Raw genomic sequence first — 26,103 nt, forward strand, 5'->3', positions numbered from 1 at the left:
CTTTTTTTTACTCTTAAATAACATCTGTATTTGGTATTGGTTGTAAGATTAGTTATTTCATTTATATTTATTATATATGATTGATGGATGGATGGATGGATGGAAGGAAGGAAGGAAGGAAGGAAGGAAGGAAGGAAGGAAGGAAGGAAGGAAGGAAGGAAGGAAGGAAGGAAGGAAGGAAGGAAGGAAGGAAGGAAGGAAGGAAGGAAGGAAGGAAGGAAGGAAGGAAGGAAGGAAGGAAGGAAGGAAGGAAATGGTAGACATAATATGGGCAAAATATTGGAAAGATATTTTTTTCCTTGAATGGTTGTGATCAGTTAAAAGCAGATATTATACTGAAATAAAAATAAAATCTTACTCATCCTTTTCATTGAAACCCTTTTCATTAATTACATCATAACCAAATAAAACTAAGTACCTTCCACTGATTTATATTTATTAGAAAATCAACCAACAGAATGCACTTTGATGTATTTTTATAAGGATATAGACAGTGTGCGAAATACCTGTCAATATTTGGGGGGGTCCCCATCTCCATTATTTTCGTAACGTTGTTGTCAACTTTACGTCTTTCTTCTGTTTGGCGCGCACATGTTTAATTTGCATACACGAACAGGATTGGCTGGCTCAACTTGGCAAAAAACAGAACATATTTGTGAATAAATGTTTTGAATTTTAAATACTGGACATGTTGAGCTTAAAAACATTTTAGTGACCATTAGTGACAAAAAAATTTTTTATTTTTAAATTTTTTTTTACACAATTTAAGACCCCCTTAAAATTTTGTTTTTGAGGCTTTCAGGTGGTCTCATGGGTTAATCAGGGGGGTCGAGCCCCCCTGGACCCCCCCTGTATTTCGCACTCTGGATATAGACCTAAGTTTGAATGAAAAAATTGTGATAAATTGGACTTATAATTTTGTTATATAATTAAAATTACCACCTCTGTCCAATAACCTGGAATATTTATTTAATTTTTAACTGCTAAAGTCAAACGTCTTGGAATTTAAATTTAATTTAAACACAAGATTGATGTACAGTAGCAGCCATTAAAAATGGCCCTTCCCACTCCCCTCCAACCCAAAGTAAAATCCCCTCAAACTTCAAGCCACTGGAGTGACCCCTCTTGCATATTTTTTTACTCTTGACTCCATAACTTACACTAAGTTACAGGGTCTGACCTGACGCTTCTCTTTAGATCTTAATGTCCACAAATCATGAGAGAATAGTTCTGCAAAAATATTGATATTTAAAAAGTAATTGTAGGGGACCAGCCAAGGACCCATCAAGGAAAGTGGGGGCATTTGAATGGTTACTATTGTATAATAGGGTGATTGGAATATTAAATTACTGCGATGGACTGGCGACCTGTCCAGGGTGTACCCCGCCTCTCGCCCATTGACTGCTGGAGATAGGCACCAGCACTCCTCGCGACCCCACTCGGGACAAGCGTGTCAGATAATGGATGGATGGATGAATATTAATTATATTATATATATTTTTTTTATTTTCAGTCTAATGTTGTGCATATTATTTGTATGTTTTTATTTTATTTCCAAAGTTGTGTCTTACAGATTCCTCTTAAAAAAGAAAAAAAAAGAAAATCATAATTCTGTGGGGATCATTAAAGTTGATCTCAATCGGAAACTTGTATCTTTATTCCCCCTTTTTGTAATTCAGATCCCTTTTAGTCCTTGACTTTTACCCTTTGATTTTTTATTTATTTCAGCAAGTTCCCAGCCAGGAGAGGTTGAGTCCGGCACAAGGAGGAAACTTAAGCGATTGTTAAGCTTCCAGAGATACTGCCATGCCTCCAAGCTGCTGAGGGGATTAATGCCCCACACTCCCGGGTCCCTGCACTTGCTGGACGATGACTACTTGGGACAGGCAGCTGTAAGGACACAAAAACAAATTTCCAAACAAAGATTTTATAAGATTTCTTCATGTTTGTGGAAAAATTAATCAGCTCAGATGAATGTCTCTCTTTACAGCACATGCTCTCAAAAGTAGACACGTGGAACTTTGACATTTTCCTTTTTGACCGACTTACAAATGGTGAGTTTTGTTTTTAATCATTGCTGATATTTCATTCATCCAAAAGATGCCCCCCCCCCCCCATGATATTTATATCCTCTTGGTTTTTTTGCGGGATCCTTATCTATGGGCCGTTTTATGGTTTGGAACGATTGTGTTGTCATGTATGAAGGATTAAAAGATGCAAGTTTTATGTTTTTATCTGCATAGGTAACAGTCTGGTGACTCTGATGAGCCACCTCTTCAATGTTTGTGGACTGATCCACCACTTCCAGCTGGATATGGTTAAACTACACAGGTTTCTTGGTAAGTTAGCTGCAGACATTTGCTTTTTTTTTTTTTTTCTTGTAGCTAGGATACCAATAAAATGTTCTATTCTTTAACTTCCTAGTTCATGCTAATTAATCTTTAAGTTGACATGTCTGCTAGTTGAAAGCTTAAAAACTGCTATAAAGGATCTATTAGACTCATTCAATAAACATTTTTATTTCTGTAGCACCTTTAGAATAACAGTGTTTGACTAAATATAAAATTCCCCATTTTCAGGTAAAATATTGACAAAAAGATGTGAAACATAACCAGATGAATAACCATTAAAATGAATACAAGTTTTGAAATAAAAGCTGTGATATATTGCTTGACTGAGACTAAAAGCCACAAATTGGTCTTCAAATTTTTATCATTACATTAGAACTCTACATAAGAAAATACCAGACCTGGCATTAATCTTTGTAGTTTCTTAAAATATATATTTTTATATTTCATACAGATTTTTCTGGCTCATATTCCTAGAAAATAGAAATTTCAGTTTCTATGGAAAAAGGTTGTTTGTCCAACAACTTTTCTTTTTAAATTATTTATCATGACATCATTCACTAAAGCTAAAATAGACTAAGATAATCAGGACTATTTAATGATCGTGAATTAAGTGTAGAATAGGTTTTTACACAATCAATGCATTGGGAATTAATTCAAGAGATGTTTTCTGTTTTTCTGTATTCACATAAGTTTAAAACTTGGTTATCAGAGGTCAACAGCTCTTCAGATAAGCATTACAAAATTCTTGTAATACACTGTCTTGAAAGGTATACAGTTTTTGAAAACTGATTAGAATTTGGGAGCGATCAAAATCTCACATGCAGTTAGGTAATCCTAGTCTCCACATTTTGTTTTAAATTTGGATTAGAAAAACTAAAGGGAAGTCGGATTAGAAATTGTCCTGAAGTTTTTCATGGAACAGCAAATTATTTCAAACCTGGAATTTACTGAAGTTTACATAGTTTGTAATTTAAACAGTCTTTATCGTATAATGTTGTCTAGCTTAACAAGACCAGCATTAGCTCTTTTTAGCTTTGAAATTCACAAAATATCTCCCTGAACTGCGGACAAAGATTAAAAATTCTATGATCTCAAACTTATGTCACTTTGCTGTACTCTGTTCAGCCTTCCTGATAGCTGGTGATAGTCTTGCTCTCTCAGAGCAAACGCTTCCAACTCCTATTTTAAAATTTCACGAATGTTGGAATTACCCAGAATTTTTAAAGTATTTTTGAATGTGAAATAAACATCTTGTAGTCTTCCTAACTTATTAAAAGCACCAAGACCTGTAGATATTGGGATGACCAGGACCTAGTAGTGCAATACATGCATTCGGTATGGTGAGCTCACTAATCAGGCTATTTGCCAACTAGGGCTGCTCCAACTGCCAATCCTCTCATTCCTTTCAGATCCTTCATCGTTTATGATGTATTCTATACCAAATGGGCTTAGATATATATTTACAGTCCAGAAGCTTGTCAACTTAAAAAAATCTGAAAAGATTTTTTTTCACACAAAAAAACAACAGTTTTAAGTCCTGTAGTGCAAATTTATTTAGCAGTACTTGCAATTACCTTTTCAACACTTCATACCATTTTCTGTATTTTAATACTATCAATACTTACTTTATGTTTTGCAAAAACCTGATATGAACAAAAACCCTTGTAAATTTGTTCATAACATCCCTTCTCATTGATGCTTTTATAACGCTTTGCAGGAATGGTGCAGGAGGATTACCATTCCAACAATCCATATCATAATGCTGTTCATGCTGCTGATGTAACTCAAGCCATGTACTGCTACCTAAAAGAGACCAAGGTAAACACACATGTGGACTGTGTCAGTGTTTTCCAGTCAATCTAAAGCTCCACCGGTCCCAGCCTTCTCTTTGACATAATCTATTAGTTGTGCTCCCTCAGGGACGTCTCTTGCTCACTTGAACTCAGTGACACATCCACCTGGAGCTCAGAGATTTCTCTGAAGCCCTCTGACCAGATGTGGTGTCTTTGCATCTTTCCCCTCATACAGTAATTGCTTATGTTGTTCCAAGAGGGACTTTGTGATGAATCCATTTAGTTAAAAGCACTACATGAAATTTAATATGACCCACTGACGAGTATAGTGAAGATAACTTACACTCCCCTTCAGAAAATAAAATGCGAGTCTGCATTTTCACTAATCGATATCCTCTTTTCTCCTTTACTTAGCGTTCAGTTTTTAACTCCCTACTATGATGCATAATGATTCTGAATTTTGAACAGCTAACAATGTTAATTTTTATTGTGGGATGAATTTGGAGGTTAAGGTTTGATCCGACCGAGAATCCTATTTCTCTGAGCCTCTCAAAAAGGGAAAGACCAGTAAACTGGTCGTTCAAGTAAAGGCAGATGTCTGTCTACTAATTGACCAAAAATACGTTTCTAGTTAGTATACATTAAATCTGTTTGAGAGTTTTGCTCACATTGTTAACTCTTAACACTTCACTATTATGTTATTCTTACACATTTTTCTAAGGTCCATAGTTGTGTGACAATTTTTTCTATAATCTTTTTGCTGCTGTAAACACCAAAATTTCCCCCTTGTGGGACAATAAAGGAACTTTCTATTCTATTCTGTTCTATTCTATAGATATTTCATTTAAAAAATTAAATAACGAGAAATTGGATGTTTCTCAGAATAGGCACTAAGAAGTAGGATTAGTAATATTACCTCAAGCCTTTTCAGAGCATTTGTGTGTTGCAGCTGGCAGAGCAGCTGACTCCTGTGGATGTCTTCCTGGGTCTGATGGCGGCGGCAGCTCATGACGTGGATCACCCTGGTGTCAACCAGCCGTTTCTCATTAAAACTAGACACCACCTGGCATCCCTCTACCAGGTAAGCACCTAACCGGCTGATGGGTGTCAGCGTCTGGATTTATACTTGGGGGGTTTTAGTGTTAGAGCGCGTAGAGACTGACTTTCTCCCTGTTCAGAACACCTCTGTGCTGGAGAGCCACCACTGGAGATCCACGGTGGGCATGCTCCGAGAGTCGGGTCTTCTGAACCACCTGTCTGCCGACATGTCGTAAGAAAACACGCATATCCCAGCAATTTATGCATTAAGTTGGATTTCTTATGGAAGTTAAGATTTGAATGCAAAAACCCTTTTTTTAGATGGATTTTTTTTTTTTTTTTTAAACCTTTTGGTATATTTTCAGTTGTTTTTCTTTTTTTTTTTCTTAAGGGATCTCCAGTTTTAAAAAAAATGCATTATCTTCCACCTTTTTGCTATTAATCCATAAAGTGTATTACTATTTTGTACATTTCAAATCAAACTTGAACTTTTAACATCCTTTTAAAATCTTCGCTCCCCCCCTGTAAGGTAATGTAAACCCTTTTGGAAAACCTTAGAACGATGATGACATTTTCAGTCGCTAAAAAAATCTGTGCCTTCCCTAAATGAAGCTTAAGAGAAAATTAAATCTGGAGGACTCTTATTAGCTTCACCTGAACCACCTGCCATGTCCCTCGTTCAGCTTCAGCCAATCATAGTCGGGGCCGTACCTCCTCTGAGGCCATTTTATTTCAACATCCCCTTAATTTAGCTCCTGGCCTAGCTTCTCCCCTGCACGCAAGCAAACTTTCTTCCACCTCTGCCTCATCTCCTCCCTCACTCAGTCCCACTCACCCTCTGGCTTATTCCACCTCCAGCGCCAGGCCCCGTGGAGTGAGACAACTTTAATCCTTTTCCTATGTTACTCATCCAAGCGAATGTCTAATCTCAGCATCAAAGTCTTCTGCCGGGGTCTGAGCGTCAAATTACTAATTTCTTTCATGTAAATATTTGAACCCCAGTTTGCTTCAGCAGATGGCTGCTCACACTGAGCCTGGTTCTGCTGGAGGTTTTACCCTCCACAGACGCTGCATGCATGCTCGATGTGAGGGATTGCAGAAGAGTAAATGAGTCAATGGAATCAGCTGGTTTTCCTTGAAAACTTTTGACCAATCTGACTGTATGGTCTGGTTGGGTGGTCTCTGCGGAGTGCTCAGGGTTGGCATGTTGTCAATTGGAAATGTATAAATCAACTGAATTGCATAGAATAAAACTTCTCTAACTGCAGCTTTTCTCTGTGTCTCTCTCCAGGTTAAAATTACTTTTTTTTTTTGTCTCTCCCATCTTTAACAGTAGCTATGTGGATTGAGTCCCTGTGTCATGCCTATGTTTTGTTTGGAAAAAAAAAACCATGACTTTCTAATCCAAAGTTAATTTCCTTCTCTTTTAGTCTCTTGATCAACTTATAAGAACAGAGAAAAGCTCAATGTTTTTTCTATAAGATTTTAAGGGGTTCCAATCAGTGTAGCAACTTTGGTTTTAATAAAAACAATTATTTCATGCCATTAGACTTTGCTACTATGCTAAAGTAACCATAAATTAAACATTTTTCATTTTGATATTATACCAAATAAATTACTAGATAAAGTTGCAAATGCATTTGATTTCCTGTTTAAGGGAAGGCACTGGTGTAAGAAACAGTTTTAAAATGAAGTTGTTACAGTTCAATTTAAAGCAGTTGGTTTGCATTTCTCAACTACAGGCTGGACATAGAACAGCAGCTGGGCTCACTGATCTTGGCTACGGACATCAACAGGCAAAACGAATTCCTTGCGACACTCCGAGAGCATCTTGATAATCAGGATTTGGACCTTCAACTGGCAACACACAGGCATTTCATACTGCAGGTATTTAGCCTATTCCCTTTAAAATGTGCTTTCAAAAATACATATTGGTATACCTTGCATGAAAGAAATTTCACCATCTCTTCTTGGCTAATGGTGAATTTTTTTATGCTTTTGAGTGGTTAGTTAAAATAAAGTAGAATTCAAGTTTATGGAAAACCACAAACTCACTGCTATATTTTAGACTGGGTCCCTCCTGCAAGGTGGGGAGAATCAGATGTTTTAATTATAGCATTTTGATTGGTTAGTTCTTCTTCCTTCCAAATGTCAGGTTTTATCAAAGAGGGACGTTAATATGCAATTTAACTTTTTTTTTGTAGAGTAAGTTGTACTCCCTCGTGAACGCCGTTGTTCACTTAGACCTGTGTTTCCCAACCAAGGGTACTCGTTCCTCTAGTGGTCCACAAGTGCATTTCATGGGGTACATGAAAATATTTTATTTCTTATTTCTTAGGTAGTACCGTATTTTCACGACCATAAGGCGCACCGGACTAAAAGGCGCACTCTCAGTTATGTGTCCCATTTCTGTATTTAACACACACATAAGGCGCACCGGACTATAGGGCGCGTTTTTTATATACAGGTACAAGTCCTCTACTACCTTTAAATACCTCTACTGCGTATTTAAAAATACAGCGGGGGCAAAACTGAGTATGACTGTGCTTTATTCATGTATTTATTACAAAGTATTAATCAAACCTGGCAGCTGGCCGTGAGACAGACCAACATCGCAGATGACACAGCGCTGTAATAACTCCTAAATTAACTTAAAATCCTGAAACCTGCTGACGGAATATGTTCGCTTTTATTGCCGGTATCCTGGTGCCTGCAGCTAAAATTATTTAGATGAAAAACACCTGCCAGCAGCCGCGGTGAACCCCAGGCTGCCCAGCCTACAGGCTGCTGATGAAGAGATTTCTGCTGTCAGCGCACCGCTGGTATGTGGGGGTCTGAGCGCCTCCGACAGAAATAGATAATCTGGATGAACTGACTGCAATTATTAAGTTTTCAGGTGGCCTTTCTCACTTAAAAACATATTAAAACTACTTTATTCCCACTGATCACAGCAAATATAGCTGCAAGATTTAGATTATTTAGATGAAAAACACCTGCCAGCAGCCGCGGTGAACGAAAGGATTTCTCCTGTCAGCGCACCGCTGGTATGTGGGGGTCTGAGCGCCTCCGACAGAAATAGATAATCTGGATGAACTGACTGCAATTATTAAGTTTTCAGGTGGACTTTCTCACTTAAAAACATATTAAAACTACTTTATTCCCACTGATCACAGCAAATATAGCTGCAAGATTTAGATTATTTAGATGAAAAAACACCTGCCAGCCACCGCGCTGAAGAGGAGGAGACGCGCCGGGGATGCTGTTGAATTAAGTTTTCAGGGAGAAAAATACAGCGGGAGCAAAACTGAGTATGATTGTGCTTTATTCATGTATTTATTACAAAGTATTAATCAAACCCATCAAAGTCATCATCCTCTGTTTCTGAATAAAACAGCTGCGCTAAATCAGACATGCCAATTTCCCCTTCTTCGCTGTCAGTCACTTTCCGTGCAGCGCAGCTCCTCAGAAATAATGCCGGCTTTTGCAAAAGCTTGAACAACAGAGCCAGCAGACACGTTAGTCCAAGCATCTACAATCCATCCGCAAACTGTGGCGTAATCTGCCCGGCGCTGCCTTCTTATCCTGAAACTGTGGTCTCCGTCGGTCATCCATCGCTCCCACGCCGCTCGCAGCCTTACTTCGAACGGCTGCTTCACACCGATGTCGAGCGGTTGAAGCTCCTTTGTCAGACCCCCGGGATAACGGCGAGCACAGTGTTCATTTGATTCATCTTTTTTTCACATCGGCTGTGAGATGGGCACGCAGCGATGGTGATGCGTGGAAAAAACCACCTAGTCTTCTCACATACACCTGCCTCAGCCACGCATCCATCCAGCCTTTTCCATTTGCGTTAATATCATGTCATCAGAGCGCTGTCTGTCTCGCTGGCAGCTCCCAGATCAGCTTCTGTGATTGGTTGATGCGGCGCGTCCAGCAGCAAAACTTCAATTTTTCCATCTGAGCAGCAGCAGCGCGTTGGCGGTACTTCAGATGCTTAAACGCTCCCGACGTGCTGCACCAAAACGCGCTGCGGGACCTTTTGCTGCACCTATACGCGCGTCAACCATTGACTTTGCATGTAAACACGCTGCTTCTGCTGCACCTGCTGGGTCCGGTTCACACCGATGTCGAGCAGCGTTAATTTGTTTTTCACATCAGCTGTGAGATGGGCACGCATGGAGTTACATATTAACAGCGATGGTGAGGGGTGGAAAAAAAACACCTGGCCTCCTTACATTCAGCCACTCTTTCATCATCTCCTCAATGAGGTGGTCTCAAAAGTCGCAGTTACAACACACATAAGGCGCACCGCACCATAGGGCGCACCGCACATTTTGAGGGGAAAAAAAGACGTTTAAGTGCGCCTTATAGTCGTGAAAATACGGTAAAATAAAATAGAGCTGGGATCTGTTTTGCTTTGTGAGGACAAAATCGAAAAAATAAGGCAAGATTTTATTAAACAAAAAGTTATTTTGATATGTTTTAGTTAACCTTCAGCTTTAACACACATCACAACCAAGCAGAACAGCAGACTGGATGTAGAGAACAATCTGGGATCAGCTGTTTTTCACACTGAACTATTGGAGCTCATCAAAGCAGCTCAGGTGTCTGGATGAAAACGAAGTAAAATGAATTAAGTCAGTTTGAGTAAAATTTTTGTTCTGGATTTTGTTCCCAAGTCATTAAGTTTAAATATATTTATAAGTGAGTTACTCAGAAGAGCTCCAGTTTTATAAATACAGGTTTATAATAGGATTTTATTTTATATTTATGATTCCTTACCAAATTCCAGGCAACAAATTTGTTTTTTTATTTGAGATGGAAAACATAAATAAAAAAAATACTAAATTAAAAGATTTTGTGTCAATTTTTCTAGATGAACCCAGAATGCACACACCCACACACACCTACTCTTGAGGGTTTATTGACAGTAATGAGTTATGGATGAAGGTAACCAGAGGCTGTACCAGACGAGAGCTGGAAGAGTTCATGTGAGCATCAGCTGCAGTTATCCTCAGCGGGCAGCGTGAGCTCCAGGTGACAGAGGCTGCAGACATCCGCAGGTTTACAGACAGAGTTCTTGGTGAGCAGAGTTTGGACGAGTCCACAGGACCACACAGAGTATCGCTGAGCTGGTGTAACACTCCAGGTGCAGACGAAAGTTAACAGGTAGACGGCTCAGATCCAGCAGCGCAGCAACGAAAACCTCAACCTGACTCTGAATCTGTAGTGACTGAATACAAGCCGGCAGGGAGGAGCTAATTGAGGGAGGCTTTTGTAGAGAGGCTGGCAGGTGGAGTGAGTCTAGACTAATTGGTGCTAAACAGGTGTGACTAATTGGTGAGGGAGTTAGGCTGAGCTGTGTGAGAGAAGGAGGTACTGGGAAATAAAAGGAGGTGATGGCCAGGCCAAAACAGAACCATGACAGTTAGTTAGTTAGTCAGTTAGTTAGTTTATTTATCCGTGATAGAGATATTTCACTTGTCCATTAGCAAAAATAAAAACATATAAAATAGGATAAAAATAAAACTAAATTAGATTGAAAAAAAAAAAAATAATAATAATGATTAAAAAAATTCAGTCCTTCAAGGGGAAGCCGGGACAAAAGATCTTCTTTATCTCTCCATTCTGCTTCTCACAGAGGTCAGTCTTGAAGTAGTCTTTATTTTAGTTATTGTACGTTCCACTTTCGGGACAATCATCAATACTTTTGACTGAGAGGGCTACTCATGGTTAGACAAAATGCCCAAAGGGGTATGCAAGTCAAAAAAGGTTGGAAAACACTGACGTAAACCATCAACAAACTCCTGTTGTTTAAAATGTAGAAACAAAAATTTCCCTTTGACTAAATTCCTTACATGTGACCCAAACTGTTATAATAAATTATGTATTTTGCCACAATACTAAAGCCCAAGTCATACAATAAAAAAAAAAAAAACATAGAAGCTTACTGTAGTGTGTAAAGTTTCGAATTAAAGGATAATAATTTCAAATGCATTCTCCCTCATTACTATTCTAACAGTTACCAAAATCAATTTGATAATCCCAACTTGTCTAAAACAGCAAAAATTTGGTCTGATTTAATATCCCTAACTGGACTGTTATAAAATTCATATTTTGTCATCATTTTTCATTCCGTAGAGACGTGTTCTTTATTTTCTCTTTACTTTAGATTGCCCTGAAATGCGCGGATATCTGTAACCCATGTCGGGAATGGCAAATGAGCAGGCAGTGGAGTGAGAGAGTGTGTGAGGAATTTTATAGGCAAGGTGAGTAAACTTAATGACGAGAATTACACTAAAGATACTTCTATTGGTGCTTTTGAATGATAAAAAAAGAGGGTTTCTAATGAAAACGGAGTCATGGCTTACAGACTCCGTTCTCATTTATAAAATATTGTAAGAACTACAAAAACCGGAAAATGGAATATGTTAAAAAATAAACAACTTGATTTATAAAATCATGTGCACAAAACAGAGCAATTTACCTTCATAGATAACAGCTGTACCTTAAAGTTATCGTCCAAGGCTCCACCTCATGTTCGACCATCTTCACCAGGCACCCCCCCAAGGGCCGCTATCCTGCTGGTTTTAGAGGTTTCTCTGCTTTAGCACAGTTGATTCTGATGATTGCAGTTCAGCAAAAGCCTGTTAATCAACTATCAATGTAAATCAGCTGTGCTGGAGCAGGGAAACTTCTAAAACCTAAAAAGCCCTCGAGGATTGACTTTGGGGATGCCTGATCTTCACACATTTATGCAAGCATAAATGGTCCATGCTAAAGTGCCAAATCAGTGTATATTTTTTGTTACAAAAGCCAGCTGATCAAGTCTATTTAATGGTTACCATGGTAACCACAAGACAGCAAAAAAAGCAAGGATTAACTGAGCTAGAAATATTGCTGGTGATTTAGGTGGAGATTCAGATAAATTGATTTGGTGGCAACAGTAAATAAAAGGAAGCCTCATTAATGACACAATCAGAGTCTGAAGTACACTGATTCTCTTAACAAGGACATCCGGGCAGCGTTGTAGCTACTTACTGCTGACTGTAATACGTCTAATTGATGGATAAAATCACAGAATGATTTTGTTCCTAAAAGTGGCTTCAGTCATATTAATGAATTGTTGACGATGTTTAACACCTGTGGGGGAATATTGTGCTAATAAGAGCCAAAAAGACACACAGAGTGGTTGACAGCTTTCACTGATTTAAGGCTGCTGTGTGGTTGCAGTGCCCGGGATGACTGAGAATTTTCAACAGCTATCATAAAAAAATATATATTTTTTTTAACTATTAAACTAAGTGTTTCCTAATCGTTCACAATTTTTTGTATCTTTAATAAATCTGACAGCACATTAAGCCTCGGCCATTTCATATTTTATATATCAGAGTTACTGACCTCTGTTTAACACCTGTGATGAACCGGTGGGTCGGTCTCTTCAATACTGGACCCGTTCAGAGCATAAATCCATGAGCACCGCTCTATGGAATCTGACCAACTGATAACATCGGTCATTGGATGACATTGGTCATCCCTGAAAATGCGTCCTCTCCTAATTCTGCTCATTTACAAAGTCTCTGGCTTAATCATAGCATCCATTATGCACAGGTGGTTTGGAGGTATTTAAATGTTTAATCACATCACACCATTAGCCTGATTAAACCAGACTAAATGTGAGAGTAAATGTGTAATTTAGCCTGGCCCCGATGAATGAGACATCGGAAGATTGTTGATGAGGAAAAACCCGTTCTCTTTCAAACCATGTCTGTGCCTATTGGCCAACACTCTGACCAATGAGCGCAACGGACTGTGACGTAGTAAGCGTGACAGGTGGGGGGAGTGTGAACAAACAGCGAATACGTCCTTCTTAAAAATTAATGAGCGTAGAGCCTCTTCCTGCTCACGTTTATCCCAAAACCCCAAGTCTAAACCTTCCAAAACTGATTCCAAAGCTGAGTCAAACGAGAACTGTTCAATAGTTGTTGCCATCTTCCTTGTTGTGCTTTCTCCAGCATCGCGCAGCTTTGTCGTCACGCCTAGGGGCATTGATCGAGGCTAGACCAAACTCGCAGGAAAAAAATAATTTTGGCCACTGTCGTGTGGGGCTTGTCGGGTGTTTCATTTATAAAATCTATTGTGCAACTCCTGATCATTAAGAAGAACAATATGACAAGGAGGATGAGGTGTTTGAATATTGTGCGGACTATTAAATTTAAACTGATTTGTGAACCTTTTTATTTTTCTTGAGACAAGAGCATATGTCACACTGTGGTTCCAGATCTGATAGAGTCAGTTGACAATTAGTTTCGCATTTGTAGATAAAATAAAATAATTATGATGCAATCTAGCTTCAGTTTCCCACCTCAATCACCATCTTGTCCCAATTTTACGCCATCTTTAAACTGTTGGTACCCTCAAAAATGGCTCCAAGTCTCTAAGAGACCAGACATGTATACGGCAAGTTGTTTTTTTTTAAGATGATGAACTTTGCGTGGGCTTCAGTGAATGTAATTTTAGGCCACGTTATATGTATATGCATGATTCATAGATGAGACCCCTAAAGATTTGGATCTAGATTTTAAGTTCTTTGCTCTCATTAATGAACTTCGAAGCAAATATGTTTTTTAAATGTAATTCCTTCTATATATTGATGTTCTGTATCTGCTGTTTATTCTGGTTGCAAATACTTTTATAAATGCTGTCTTTGTTAATCTGAAAGGTGAGCTGGAGAGGAAATTTAACCTGGAGATCAGTCCACTTTGTGACCAACAGACAGACTCTATTCCAGCTATCCAGATTGGTAATATCTGTTTAATATTCATTACTGTCTAACAAAAAGACTTTAAAGGGGTCATAGAATGCAAAACTGAATTTCCATTGTCATAGATGAATAACGATAGTTCAGTGAGAACTCCTTTCTTTGCAGATCTCACAATTCTAAACCTCAACCATAAAACAAATGAATTCAGACGAAGCACGAATTGACGTAAACTCGGGGAAGTTGCCTTATTTGGTTCTGGCCTGTACTTTTGTCATGCCCGGAAATTGACATACAGACCAGCCCACTGGTTCATTATCATAAATGCAGTGTTCCAGGCTGCAAAGAGAAAGGGGAAACTTTTCACAGTCTTTCCAAGGATCCGAGGACACAAAAGGCATGGATTACTTTTGTCTATCAGAAGATCCCTTACCATGCTTTGCACGGGCTGCGGCTACATCACCGGGTTGGGTTCGGTTGCTCCTTCCTCTGCTGGCTCCCTCCTCCCGTCCGCCGGAGTTCCTGGAGCTGGCGGCTCGGTTCTGCTGCACCGTATTTGACCAAAATAACCTGATGATTTTGAAATTCCCCCCAACCCTTTTTTTTAGGTATGAAAAGTAGGACATGTCCAGGAAAAACAGGACATCTGGTCACCCTACCATATCAACTATTTGATCTTTCAGTGAGTGAGTGCTTGTTGCTATGATGTGTCTTTGCTCAGCAGCTTTGCTTATTGTAAACCAACCGATCAGTTGACAGCTTATCTAAATTTTCATGAGTATACCATAAAAGGAAGAAAACCTGTCGTTTCATTTTAGGGCTTTTAACCAGGCTTGCATTAGGGCTCATAAAACAGCAAATATGCCATTTTCAGCCCAACCAATGTTACACACCCTATTCAGAGACCTTAAAGACCAGCACCAAATACCCTATATAATCATTCTATGACCCCTTTAATATCCAAAAAAATATTTTGCTTTCTGATGACTGAACATGTGTATTTATACTATTTGGTGTTTGTTATCTCTTTAGTTTTAGACTGAAATAAAGTGCCTTATTTTAAAGCAGATGTGGACCTGATTAAGGAATGTAAAATGTTTTACAGGTTTTATCTCCTACATTGTGGAGCCTCTTTTTGAAGAGTGGCAGCGCTTCACTGAGCCCAGCGTGCTCAGCCAAATAATGATGGCCCACCTGCACAAGAACAAGGCCTGCTGGAGCCGCCTCAGATACGTACACACACCAGTAGAAACAAAAACTCACTCCCACGCTGAGGAGCCTGAGCCTCAAGGAGGACATGAGGAAGCAGAGGACATCCCATAATGTCTCCCTTCTTGCTTTGCTGGGTTTTGATCTCCTTTTTACATGGAGGAAGGATGTTTTTTTATCCAAATCCATGTTTATTCTCCAGCTCGTTTGCTCCCACGGCTGGCTGCTCTTTACAGTTGGAGCACTGGAAGGCAGGGTGGCAAGTAAATAAGAACAGCTCCCTCTGCTGGAGCTGGGATGAATGAAGCATTGCCGGGGAACAAAAAGTAAGAAGATTCATTGAGGAGCACAATAATCGTAGTATAAAACAAAGAAGAATATTGACAAACTTTAGTCTGTACTCAAATAAAATTAAAAAGTTAATGAACTAAAAGGTTTTGGGTTTTGTCGAGATTTTTAATATTGGTTTGGTTTGCAAGCGACAGAACAAATAAAGGCAGAACTAGATGGTCAGCTGGACTGTGCTAAAAATATATGTATATTATCATTTTATTATTAAGAATGTACTAATAATCAAATTTTTAAGTGTCAAAATGCTTGCACTGTAGTTGGGCTTTTTGTGTGTCTTTATCTCACTGGTTTACCTTTCACTGAAGCCGTTTCTAACTCTTAAGCATCGAGTTGTTGTGTCGAGGTACTCTACACCGTAACATACAGCATGTTCTCCATTTAAGACTGACTCAGCTCATCGATTTAAATAATGACTCACCCTAAAAGTGGCTTAGGTCGGTGTTGCTGCCTTGATGTTTCACAGTCAGGCTGAATCATCGCGTGATGAGCCAAAAAACGGTTTCATCAGATTATAAGTTGTATAAACTTTACATACTGTGATGTATAATCCCAGCAGTTCACATGCCAAAAACCTTTTTATGTCTGTATTCTGTAACTCATTTCACTTTTCTCTAACTGAATGGATTTTAATCACAGCCTCACTTTAAAATCTCGTGCACAAAAAAGCCTTAACAGCTGCTTTATCTTTCATTGAAACTTTTTTTTTTTTTTTTTTTTTTTTATGTGCTTCTCTGGACAGTACGTTTCATCATATAAAAGTTTCTGCCTGCTCTACTTCAGCCATATAAGCTCACTGAAACGCAGACTCAGTACTGTAGTGGCTTGGCTCCCGGTTGATTATCATTAGCTCACTGCTTCGTTAACTGTCTACGTTTTTTTGGTTTTGAAACGCTTGTTTGTCATAGTTTGATGAAAAATCAAAGAAGCTTTCAATATGAATACGTTTGAAAAATGGTTTTGCAGTCATACAATGAAGAAGAAAATTACAATAGAGTTTGCATTTTGATTTCTGTTGTTTTTTCCATATTTAAAGTTAGCATGGTTAGCATTCATAGTTGTAAAAGGCCTAGATCAATGCTTCTGAAACTCTTTATTGCAAGTACCGCCTCAGTTAATGATCTGTTTTTTAAGTACCACCGCTTCACCCACGTGTTTGAAATATGTTCTGACTTTTTCTCAATCAATTTTTTTTGTAATGTCTTTAACAAACAAGGATGCACTTTATTTGTGCTTTTCTAATTTGATTAATAGTTAATGTCATTAATAATAAATAGCCTGTTTGGTTTCACATTATTTAAAAAATCTCACTGGGTTTCAGAACTTTGAATAAGTAACAAAATCGGATGAAAAGTTTCACATATTTTGTGATATTAAATGTACAAAAAAGTGATACAAAGTTGTTAAAAAAAGGCTATAAATAAATCTATTATTGCTTACACTCAAAGCCCTCATTAGTAAAGCTTATCTATGATGAAATTTGCTTTTTCACAGCACTAATTAAGTCGCGCCACTAAAGGGCATACGATAATTGCATCAAATATATTTTCAAACAATGGTATTGATTGATGGCCTGATCATTTAAAAGTATCAGTCTCTATCTAGGTAGTGCTTGAGGGTTTGCAGACATTGCATTTATTTCCCTGATTAGCAATACTTGATGCTATAACTGTCCATCCCTACTGTAGACTAGATCATTTCTCAGTGCGATTTTAACGTCAGTCATATTTACATCTTGACCTAAGAGGTAAAAAAAATATATATCTATAAGTGGTATTTTTAATCAGTTTAAGAACCATTTTCCTTGAATGAATGTAAACCATTACATGCTCTCCGAGTATGAAGGGCTGCTATTTCCAGAACCAGCATCTTTATTAAGAGAACTTTGAAGCTCATGAGGGTAAAGTGAAACAACTTCGCTGTTATATGTTCAACCCTTCTACCCTAAAAAAAATAAACTGTTAGGAAAGTAGCGCTGGATTAAACAGCAGACATTTTCCTATAGACAATTAAATTTTCTCTTAAAGTGCTTCCTGTACCTTTGAAACATCACTTATTCTGTAAATAACTCAATCTCTCAAACCTGACCATCAACTAAAGCTCAAATGTCAGTTCGGAAAATCAGAGGTCTCTTTTCAGAGTTTTAAATTCCAATATCCTGCTTAATATAAAACATAGTTAAATTGTATATTCCTTTTATGACCAAAAGTGTAAAAATAAGAGAAATCAATTGTTGCAAATCCCACTGGCAACCAATCCCAGTGGGATATTAACTGAGTCTATGGTGTGTTCACTGACTGGAAAACCATCAGATTGTTGAGTTTCTCACAGTTCAGAGCCAATCAAGCTAAAACTCACCTAGCTCTGCTCACCAGCCAATTTCTCTGTGCATCTGTATATTTTTTACTTCACTTGATGTCACAGTATATGCTATCTTTACTATCTGTAAACATTTACTAAAAAAAGATGTTCATGTATAATAAATGTGTAATAAATGTGTGCACTATGCCTGGTGGACATGATGCTTCCAGCAGCAGATCATTATATATTTGTAAATACAAGTATAAAATATGTGTATTTTGCTGAACTTTATTAGGTATATATGCCAGAAATTATTAGATCTAAGATTTGTTGCAATGGGATGGACACTGCAAATGCAATCAGAGGAACTTTATTAATCCAAGCAAACATTTCAGCTTTAAAAAGAAACGCTTGTTAAAATGATAAAAGTTGGATATTGCCTCCTTTAAGAGGTGAAGTGCAATAATTCTGTGTATTTTTAGTTTGCAACATGTGATTTTTTTTCAATGGCATCCTGCTTGCTTTGCTAGAAGTCCCACTTTGTTTTAAAAGCAATGTTGCAAAGATGAAACAGATAAAACAAATGTATTTATAAACTGTAACGGGCTTAACTTAACCGTTTTTGAACTCCAGAAAGTGACCCCAAAAAGACTGTTTCGGTCCTGTTTTTTAGCTTCCAAACCTGAAAGCAGCTATGAACTGGGAACAAAGTGATGCATCAATTTCTGAATATGCTACCTAAGAAGTGCTGAAGATTTTTCTCTACAATTCATATATTTGCTGTCAGTGCCAACCGGTCCAAACAGTAAATCATCAGGCTGCCTTGTTTTTGAATACCTCTCAGAACGAACACTGTTACAGGGTAACTGAGCCATACTAGGTTTACTTTATATTATGTACTGAATGTCTACGTACAGGTGTGATATCAACTTATTCATCTTAAAGTGTACCAATAAAATGCACAGGTCTAGTATAAAAATATAGCAGTCAAATATGTAATTTGTTGCCATGGTGTAATGAGATAAATCTGTAGAAGTTTTTCTTGCACAATAATAGCAGAGATTATGTGTTTTTCTCTCTCAAAAATAAAACCTAATGAAAAACAATTGATTAAAATATCTATGCTCTAAGATTTTATAAAGCTACAACCACAAGTTCTAATAGATTTGATTGGCTTTGTGTTTCATTTAGTTTAATGTTTTCATGTTTTTGCAAATAAAGATGTTAAAAATGGTGACACGCATTTGTATTTGACCTCCTACGCTTATATTGTATAGAAACAGAACTTCATTTAGTCACAAGTCTTTTAGTACCACTTGTGCACATCTGGAGCCCTGAATGTTTGTCAATTTTTTTGTCCATTTGCAACAAAAGCTTAAGCTCACTCTTGTTGGCAGAGTCTCTGTGACATTTTTTTAACAGGTTATATGTCTAGATTTTGACTCAGCAATTTCCTTTTAATTTATTCCATTCCATTGAATCGTTCTTTTAAGTTTTATTAGGATTATCCTGCTAAATTTCTGAACCTTTGCCCCAAACTCTCGTCTTTTGTAGTCTCTAATTAGGTTTTTATCCAGGCGTTTTCTGTTCATCTGTCTATTCATTTATCCCAGGTAGCCTCCCTGTAGCTGCATGAATATGATTCTGCCACCACCATGTTTTACTATGGGGATGCTGTTGTCATAGTTATCTGCAATAAAACATCGGGCTCCCTGTAAGCAGATTTCAAACAGGACATTAGGAATTAAGCAGGTGACCTCTAAACACATTTGATTATGCTGGATTTTTTTCACTACTTTGTGTTTATTAATAACAAAAAATCCCAATAATGTACATTGAAATTTTTGGTTTTGATAAACATCTAGGGGTTAGAAAAAATTGCAAAAATCTTCTGGGGTTTTTTTGTTGTTTTTTTTGTTTTTCTGACCTAATGCTTTAGAATGACAAGAAAAAATATAGAATTAAAGTAAAAAAAAAAAAAAAATTAGCAGTAGAAGTAGATTGATGAGCTGCATTCTTTATGAATTCATGTATTTTAAGATCAACTTTTTTAAGGTCTAACATTTCATGCAGATTCTAATGTTTCTATGGAAAACCTTAGTATCATAAATAATTTAAGATATGATCACATGAAAAATACACCATTTATTTCACAAATGAATTGTTAATCATGTTATCTGAATGGCTCACCTGGTTTCTCTTTATACTTCTAGGCACCTGTAAACAGAATAATAAATAATCAAGGTAAATAATGTCCCTGTGTACTTATTTGTGTTTACAAGTAGAGGCTTCAACAGGGGGTAGGTGCATAAATCAAATGGCCACTAGATGGCAATAAAGCAGTTCTGGTTACCTCCTATGAGGGAAATGAGAAAGAGAGACCCACCATTCCTCATGGCAAGGGGTTGGGGAGGGGCTCTCCACATTGTTTTGTTTACAGTAAATAATAGTTAGGTCACGTATGAATCAAAGTGATGATTTGTGTGATGTAACCGTGGCTTGGGGCTGTAAAGTTTATGTGTCAACAAAAAACTTTGGAGGTAAAGTTGTGTTCGGTTGTAGTTTGCAGGTCAAACAACAGAGAGGATGAGGATGAATGAGTCACAGTGTTGACTCATGAAACTGAGATGATCTCCAAACTCTTTCGGCCTAAAAAAATTCACGTCTCAAACAAAAAGGGTCTTAAAACCATGAAAACCTCTGACATACAGAGTCAAAGTTCAATTAAATCTAATGCACGAGGGAGAGCTTATAGGGTGGTGTTCTGAACTGAAAAGTTCTGCAGCCAGGTTGTGTTTCCCTCATTTGCATGGCATCGATTTGCAATGCAAATCAGGTGTGTAGGTTGTGTAAGACGTGGAGTCCACTAATAAATCACATTAAACAGCAATGAATGGTTTCTCTAAACTTTATTTTACGCAGTGTTACAGCCAGAACTGTTTGACGCTGCAGAAACACTTTCTCTTGTTCTCTGCGAATTTAGTTTTTAATGACTGTAGGCTAACAGTTACAACCACAGAACAAAACAAAAACAAAAAACAAACAGATTTATAGATTTTAGAAAACAAAGTTAGGATTATGACCTTAATCTTTTCATTGGAGCATGTCATCAGGTGCCTATTTGAGCTCTGCCTTTCAGTCCCCCCCCCTTACACACAAACACACGCCCATACAAGAGTCAGTCAGCATTCATCCTGCATGTGTCACTGTAAATATTGACACTGCAAACAGAGCCCCCTCCTTAGCCCCTTAAAATTACACTCATTCAAACGCTCCCTTGGTAAAAACACGCACTATCAGACCACTACACTGATAAGTATCTACCCCGGATTGTAACCCTGCCATCATCTATAGCTGTGAGACCGTGCGTGGGACTTGCACCTGACTTAGATGTACACTTTTCTACTTAAAAAAAGAGAAATGTCAACTGTATTCTGCCTTGGCCCTGCAGCTTTAAGATACAGAGTGAAGGCTATGTGCAGAAAGTGAAAAATGAAACTTGTGGCATTCATATAGCGTGTCTTTCTCAGTTTGTATGTCTGGCTGCTGTGCTGTGCACCGAAAGGGTTAATCTCCTCTTGTTAGTCAGCATCCTCTTTCTGTATTTTTTTTGTTTTGCTCCCTGGCTGCATATTTTGTGATACTTAATCTCCAGCTTTGACTAACCAGGACTTGGAGTGATCTTAAATCAATGTTTGATCAGCACCACAGCATCAGAACAGCAGCTAGGACAGTCTTACCTTCTCTATGACATAAATAAACATTTCAGAATCAGGTAGAATTTCCAGTTTCCTCTAATTCATAGCCTCCTTTATACTTAATATGGACTAGTAGACCAGAGTAATGAACTAGTATGTTCCAGCTCTGTTGTCGACCTTTTTATTTACCTTAATATCTCAAACAGGCCAACAAGACTAAGGACTTCTTTTAAAATAAAATCCAGCCGATGAATTGTTTTTCTCTGCACCTGATCAATTTCACAATTTATTTAGTCCATGAAAATATGTCCTGGCTGTTAAACGTGCAAACAAATGTCAACATTTAGAGAAGGACCAAGACCAAAGAAGCCTTGCACTAAAATGACCAATTTGAAAATGCACTAATTTATAATCTCATCCTTTACCGCCTTATATCATGTACTGATAGTGGAACATGTAGAATGATGTAAAAACAAAACAAAAAGTTTTCTTAAAATGTTTAAGAGACCCTTTCCTCTCGGTGCATGTTTCACACAGGAAGATCACTGGTGGCGCTACGCCCCCTAACTCTATTTCCTGTGTAAATAACCATCAATTCATGTTTAAATAGTCAACATAATGTCAATTTAGTAAATGCCAAAATGTGAGAAACAGTCTTTTTGCAGATTTGATCAATAGTTTCTACAAATCCGTACCTTCACACACAGTAATATCATTATATCTTTAAATAACTTGGGAAAATTTTAGATGAGCATTTTGGATATGTGAATCAAGAGCATGAGTTAAATTTAGAGTCCACCTGTGGATGTATTTTGAAGACAGGCCATAAACACATTGCAATAATCAAAATAAATCTGGTAAGTGTAAGGTCGACAAAGACGATGCAGTTAAAGTGGTCATTACAAGCTGTAATCATCGTGTCAAACTGTGGGAAGAGCTGTATATGTAAGAAGGCCTTTAAACTTCTCTGTTACACCAATTATGTCAGGATTATTGGGACAAAACTCAAGAAAGCTCTGGTGAGAACCCAGTGGAAGAACACCAACAAGTCCTTGATCCAAGTCCTATTGCCTCAAAAAATGTTCATCCAAATATAAAAAAATATATATCTAAAGATAAATCTCTTAGAAATGCTGACTTTTCTTTGAATAGGAAAAATAAAAAAATGACACTGCTCATTCAAATAATTGGTTAGGCCAAATAATGGAGATATTAGCGGATGACAGAAAAATATAACATACTTTTAAAGCCTTATAATTGTAGGCACTGGTACTATATTACTGCTATGAGTAAGACTCATGCACACATGAACTAAAACATGTTCTTATCCTTCTTACTTTAAAATAGGATTTGTTCTTTTTGAACATTTTTACAGAAGGTGGTTTCCAAGTAGCGCACTGTGTCAGAAAATGACTAAGATGAATACTCAGGGGAAGGAAAGGGTTAATTCATTTGTCATGCAGTTTTTCAGATCCTCACCATGGACACCCACACAACCAGTGTAACATTCTGCAATATGTACAGTACCTTGCTAAATATGTACGTTATCAGTCTAAAGAAGCAAATATAATAACACCAAAACAATGTCTGTAGCCTTAAAATGTTATCCTGCGCGCTGTTTATGGGATGGAAACAACCTTAAGCTCTGCCCTAAAGAGCCACACCTGCCACAGTCCACCTGTCCCCCCCCCACCCCCCTGCAGGGTCAACGAATTGTGGCCAAGAGCACTTCCCAACTAATACAACCACACACACATGTTGGTGCAAACATCATGCTTCCTTATAGATTTTTTGACTGCTTTTGATCATTTGCATACTCCAAACTCTAAATATGTGCAAGAATGTGTGGGTTGATTTGAGCAAGATAGATGCTACACGTTTCTTTTGTTAGGTTGATGGGTATTTTCTCCAAATCTCTCCAGTAGATTTCTTTTTAATACTCAAGCTCCCTTAATTTGTTAATTATTGTCATCCTACTCTCTATGATATGGGTTGAACTTTGAACCTTTGCAGAATAACAAACAACCTTTAGTGCACCTTTTGCAAATTTATGCACTTCTTGTATTAAAGTTCAACACCTATAGAAAGTTAAGCAGAAAAGTAATAATATTTCCAGATGGTAAATATGTCTTTTGTTAATTAAAGTTGAGTTCTGCTTATGTGCTCCAAATTCATTGTTAGGGGCTGTTTTTTAGTGTTTTTCCATTACTCATCACTATTCCCTCCCTGGTTCAATGAAAAAACATGAGTAGCTTCCTGTAACTCATGTGCTCTCTTGTTATATCAAGTGCAGCTCAACCTGCCCGGCCTGTTCCTCCAGCTCAGCATCATTAGTCAAAACCATATTGTTATCAAAGTCACAATTACACAGGCTCTGTAATATTGTTTCTCCTGTAAACACACGTTTGAGGTGTAGAGTAGTCCATGCGTGACCGTGTTTATTTTGTCTAGAGTTGGGGGGAGTTGGGCATGTGTAATGTTTGTTTGTGGTTTGCATGGCAGGGTTTTATGGTGGGATTCCTTTGCGGGTTATAAACCTCTAATAAACATTGGATAGCTTAAAATCTACCTTTTTTCAGGTCATGCAATAAATTCTGTTTTGGGTTTCAGCAAAGGATTGTTTGAACTATGTTAAAGAACATGCAAAACGGCAGCAAATGTTTTGCGTACTGTTAGAAATGAATCGATCTTTAAAGCTGTTAGAAAGTTTTTTTCTAGGCCACTAATAAACAGGAGAGCAATTATACAAGTAACAAAAGGAACCTTTCATAGTATAGATAACTCAAAACTGCATGAAGAAAACAGTTCAGTACAATCCATTAATAGAGGCTGCATCGTAACTATGAAAAGGCCCTTTGTTTCTGCGGGACTTAGATAATGATGATTATTAATACTTGTTAAATAAGAAGGTAACAAAGTCGTCTTATCTCTTTGCAGGCTACATAACAGACTAAGGCTATCAGTAATGAGAATAAAGTTGCTCAGGTAACAAAAAACACTGAACAGTTAAGATAAGATAAAACTCTTTTTCATAACCATAGGAAAAATATTTAATAAGAATAAAAATACTACATTATATATATATATATATATATATATATATATATATATATATATATATATATATATATATATATATATATATATATATATATATATATATATATATATATATATATATATATATATATATATATAGCTCTTTCTTCCTGTACTGTGTCAGTTCAAGCCTGAAGAAGCTGCTTATAGCCACTACCAGAGGCAGAAATCTAGCACTAAAGTAAAATGCTTTGGTGACATGGATTAACTTCTGAAATTACTAATCAAAAGTCATGGATGATTAAAGAATTGTGACATTTAAGGAACAGTGGAGGATGTTTTTTGGTTTTTTTCTGGTTGGATTGTCAAAATAAATGGTTCTCTAACTGTCAATCATTCTGGTGATATGTTTACATAAAGCCGCCCTACGAGCTCGTCCCCATTTTCACTTACCGCTGATGAGTCTGACCTGTAAGCTTGTATGAGCGATGCAAACAGCAACTTTTCTGAAGCGGGTACAGTGTTGTGCATGTGCATTTGGATTTTTGTTTTTAAGTAGAGAGGGCGTGTCTTATCAAAAATTCACAAAAATACTCCACTAAACCTTTAAGTTGGTTGAATTTTTTTAAACCTGAAACTTTTTTTATTCTGCAAAGCTGTGCTCAGGTTACACCTTCATGATGAAGCTGTCATTTCTTCTCATTTCATGTGTCACAGTTATAGATATATTCAGTTTTTTCATCTTAACATTTTATGTTTAAAAAAAGCCCTCAAACTCTGTCTACAGCTTTTCTGCTTTCATTTAGTTATTAAAGATAACTTAAAAAGGCCTTATTCTTTCTCCCCTTTCTATAGCCTATCGATGATACTTTTCTTTTAAATTTTCTTTAAAGAAATGTCCAAAATGTTCAACTGTTGCCTAAAACTGAAATGTAGCATAGCGGAAAAGCAGTAAACTATTTAGTGATTTATTTACACATGCCTCAGCTTGTATATGTGGTGACTGTCTTATGTAAGCTGCTTGTGTACAACCTGAGAAACTAATGTTAAACACATGGATATGACTCAACCCTATGTTATATGACTAGGTAAAGGAGGAGGTCAATGAGACTCTAAAGATGCATTTACCATTTGATACTTGATCCTGAAGTTTCAATGTGATAAGTACTTTTTGTCAACATTACATGAGATGTCAGCATTTTCTCTAAGATTTGCATGAAGCCTGCTAAAAAATAATTTTGTAAACATAAAATAAAATGGCATATGACACAGAGGATAATTTTGTTCTAATATTATACTCATTGTACATAAAAAAAGAAAAGCTACTGGGAATGGCCGCTAATACGTTTGGATTAATACAGCTACAACTTCATTGTTTGTTGCAATCTGCAGCTTTCCCAATAGTTTCCACCGAGTCTTAATAAACAAGTCATCCAATAGATATTCTAGCATTATCCACGAATACAAAATAGACTTAGACAGATTTATTTTGTCAAGTGTAAACAAAAAGAAATTTCGTTAAGAACAGCTCTCTTGACAATTTCATTTTTGAAAGTGCAGCCTTG

The 26,103-nt window shown here is 37.3% G+C and overlaps 1 protein-coding gene across 3 annotated transcripts in view; it reads left to right on the plus strand.

Annotated features, from left to right (window-relative positions):
* The window catches only part of LOC119788367 (cAMP-specific 3',5'-cyclic phosphodiesterase 7B-like), a 33,549-nt gene extending 15,541 nt beyond the window's left edge, over positions 1–18,008 (plus strand). For all 3 annotated transcript variants that reach the window (XM_038292661.1, XM_038292662.1, XM_038292660.1), the window contains 10 exons: positions 1,729–1,892; positions 1,991–2,054; positions 2,244–2,339; positions 4,069–4,169; positions 5,094–5,225; positions 5,323–5,414; positions 6,925–7,069; positions 11,355–11,451; positions 13,905–13,985; positions 15,049–18,008. In XM_038292661.1, coding sequence (XP_038148589.1) covers positions 1,729–1,892; positions 1,991–2,054; positions 2,244–2,339; positions 4,069–4,169; positions 5,094–5,225; positions 5,323–5,414; positions 6,925–7,069; positions 11,355–11,451; positions 13,905–13,985; positions 15,049–15,266 — 1,190 coding nt within the window. In that variant the 3' untranslated portion in view covers positions 15,267–18,008. The remainder of the gene's footprint in view (positions 1–1,728; positions 1,893–1,990; positions 2,055–2,243; positions 2,340–4,068; positions 4,170–5,093; positions 5,226–5,322; positions 5,415–6,924; positions 7,070–11,354; positions 11,452–13,904; positions 13,986–15,048) is intronic.
* Positions 18,009–26,103: the final 8,095 nt, after the last annotated feature.

Source organism: Cyprinodon tularosa, unplaced genomic scaffold (genome assembly GCF_016077235.1).
Source record: "Cyprinodon tularosa strain WSP-4 unplaced genomic scaffold, ASM1607723v1 ctg315, whole genome shotgun sequence".
In the NCBI taxonomy this organism is placed as follows: Eukaryota; Metazoa; Chordata; class Actinopteri; order Cyprinodontiformes; family Cyprinodontidae; genus Cyprinodon; species Cyprinodon tularosa.